The sequence below is a fragment of the Lolium perenne genome, chromosome 7 (assembly GCF_019359855.2).
Source record: "Lolium perenne isolate Kyuss_39 chromosome 7, Kyuss_2.0, whole genome shotgun sequence".
In the NCBI taxonomy this organism is placed as follows: Eukaryota; Viridiplantae; Streptophyta; class Magnoliopsida; order Poales; family Poaceae; genus Lolium; species Lolium perenne.
In genome coordinates this window covers 299,045,170-299,048,414 of record NC_067250.2, presented here as the reverse complement: position 1 = coordinate 299,048,414, position 3,245 = coordinate 299,045,170, and the positions used below count along the sequence as shown (strand labels likewise).

At 51.2% G+C, this 3,245-nt stretch overlaps 1 protein-coding gene across 1 annotated transcript; it reads right to left on the bottom strand.

Annotated features, from left to right (window-relative positions):
* Positions 1-811: 811 nt before the first annotated feature.
* Positions 812-1,294, bottom strand: LOC139833993 (uncharacterized). Its single transcript, XM_071824374.1, has one exon. It carries the CDS (start codon positions 1,292-1,294, stop codon positions 812-814), a length of 483 nt encoding a protein of 160 aa, XP_071680475.1.
* Between the last annotated feature and the right edge of the window lie 1,951 nt (positions 1,295-3,245).

The window sequence follows — 3,245 nt, the reverse complement described above, 5'->3', positions numbered from 1 at the left end:
AAACCAAGAGCGTCAAACTCAACAGAGCAATTGTTGTCACGTGTGAATTTGCGAATAGAAAGAAGATTGCGAATTAAGTGTGGAACAAGGAGCACATGGTTGAGTTTAAATGTGTGACCACATGGAGTATGAAAACTAGTGTGACCAGAGGAAGAAATTGGCACGGTCTGGCCGTTGCCGACCGTGACACAGTGTGGAGAAGAGAGGGGTGAGGTGAAGGAGATGTTACCATCATCATTTGTCATATGGGAGGACGCTCCGGAGTCCATGACCCAACCGCCCTGCTGCATGAGGCTGTTGAGGGCGGCGATGAGGGTGGAGTTGTCCCACGACGTCGAGGCAGACGGTGACGCGGCAGCTTGGTACACGGGGGCGCTCGTGGTGGTGTAGGCCGCGTGGGGGCGCGGGCCGAGGATGCTCGGACCAGACGGGGCGCGCCACTGCGAGCCTCCAGGGGAGAAGCATACCCACGGGCCGGTGGGGGCGGGAGCAGCGGCGCGAGAGGGGCCGCCACCGGTGCGTCCACCGGTCTTCGTCTTGGGTTTGTATACCGGCTTGGTCTTGCCAGTGGTGGAGTCACCGCGGCAGGCGGTGCCGGTGCAAGTCGGAGGAGGAGTAGGGCGGGCCTAGGCGACGAGGGCAGTCGAGGCGGCGTTGGCAGCAGCGTTCGCCTGCTGCATCTCCTCCATAAGAAGCATGCTGCGAACACGGAGAAACGTCGGCAGCGGCTCGGTCATGGAGATGATCGTGGCGGCGGAGGAGAACCGCGGACCGAGGCCGCTGAGCGTGTTGAGGACGAGGGCCCGGTTGGTCACCGGGAGTCGTTGTTAGCGAGCGCGTCGGAGAGCTGTTTCTGCCAGCGGCAGTAGGCGGTGATCGACATGCCCCCCTGCACAAGTTGGCAAAAATCGTTGTCGAGGTAAATCGCCTTACTGGCTTTGTTCGCGGAGAACAGCTCGAGGATGGCGAGCCAAAGTTGACGAGCCGTCTGGTTGCTGGCGAGCACCATGTCCGCGACATCCTCGTCGATGGCGGCGTGGAGAGTGTTGAGGACGGTGTAGTCGTCGGAGGTCCAGGCGGGGTCGGTGGCGGCGGCGGCGAGGGTGCCGTCGATGTGGCCAAGAAGGCCGGACCGGCCGAGCGACGCACGCATGTAGATGGCCCACTTGGTGTAGTTGGAGGCCTCGAAGGAGAGGACGACAGGGCCGAGTTGACGAGGGACACCGGCGGGAGGGACGCCGCCGGCTGGAACGATGGCGCCGGAGATCGCATCGATCTGAGCGGGGCGCGACATCGGATCGGAGGAGGTGGGCGCGTAGCGGCGGCTAGGGTTTTGGATCGTGTTTAGTCTGATACCATGTAGAAACGTAAGAGAGGGAGATATGGGGGAAGCCTCACACGTAATGACGTGGGGTTCCAGAGTATATATATAGGGCTCAAAGGCCAATTAGGGTTAGGGTTACAAACATATGTTACATAAGATATACACGCTATATACACGCTAACAGAAACAAGGACAAATTTATCTAGTTAAGCATCATAGAGAGCTGCAACCACTGGCTAGTAGCATGACCAAGTACCGGTTCATCAATAGGATGAACTAAGAAATCACAGGAAGCCTAGAACTTCTATGGAAGCATCGGCATCACACTACACAACCATGGACAAGGAAGAGAGCAGAGGGAGTCACTGGTGGAAAAAGGGCATTTGGTCGCGGTTCGCAACTGCCATAAGTCGCGGTTGCGCAACCGCGACCAAATAAGCGCGACTAAAGGCCCCCCCTTTAGTCGCGGTTGCTTAAGAACCGCGACTAAAGGCCCGTCCACGTGGGCGCCAGGCGGCCGTCGGGGCGGAGGACCTTTAGTCGCGGTTCTTCTGGCCAACCGCGACTAAAGGCCGCCCGCAGGTTTAGGGTTTTAGCCCCCCTAAACCTGCCCCCCTAAACCTGTTTTCTGTTTAATTTGTATTGTTTTATTTCTTTTGTGCTTTATTTTAATTTTGAAGGAGTTTCACATATTCTACGGTACTACATACATGCATATGAATGTACAATTTCAAACAAATTTGAAATTAGAACCAAAAAGAATTCAAGAGGAATATATATTCAATATCATCGGATGACCATATACAATTTTGACCAAGTTTCCATACATAATTTAACGCATATAAAGTTCTACGTCCTCGTAATGGTGTTCTCCTTTAGGATGGAGGACTTCCCTCCTGAACCATCCAGCTAGTTCCTCTTGAAGTGGTAGGAAGCGAGCTTCTGGACTAAGCATCATCCGGAGGCTATTCCTCTGAGCATTGGTATCACTCGGAACCCGCTCAGAGGTGTATCTCCGGATCATCTCACAGACATAGTATCCGCATAGATTGGTCCCCGCTGGCTGAATATCCCCACCATTCTTAGCCTTTGACCTTTTGAATTCTAGCTCTTTTTTGAATTCACCGACCTTTGTATCTACGAACCGTCTCCAAACCCTACGAGGCAAAGAACAAGAGAGTTATTAATTACTTGATATTAGGAAATGAACGAAATAGGCCGATCGATATAGAGCGCAAATGAATGAAAATAATTACTTCTGCAGGGTTTTTCTCATGCCGCCCCAAAGCTTTGGATCCATATTCAAAGAGTCGTGGACGAGACATTCTGAGGTGTCAAATTTAATTACTAGCAGAATCCAGTGAAACCTGCGGACACGATACATGCACAGTACGTCATGCATAACTCATCGATTAGCCGGCCACATACCATGCATGGAGTAAACAAAAGAGAATGTGCTCAAGACAGAAACACTCACCCAAAATGGTAAGGAAATAGAATATCACTTTTGAGTTCCTGCTTTGTAAGAAACTGCCACAGGTCTGCCTCCACGTCGTCGGGGTGATGCTCTAACACATATCCATTAACGATGTGTGGGTCAATGAACCCAACATCATGGATGTTCCTTACTCTGCATTCCTTAATCTTCATTCTGCATGTATAATAGCGGACACAACAATATAGTTAGGACATATATATAGTGCAGGCAATATGAACGAGATGGGGTAGAAATAAATCACTTACAGAACGTAGCAACTGATGATAGATTTGTCGAGCTCGCGCAGATTGAAAAGCTGGAACAATTCACTCAGATGAATTGTTACATAGTAATGTTTGAAGTGATGCTCATGTCTAACTTCCGCATAAATATATTCTTTGGCGTTTTTATTTTGTATGTAACCCTTGTACCATTTTAGCAGAC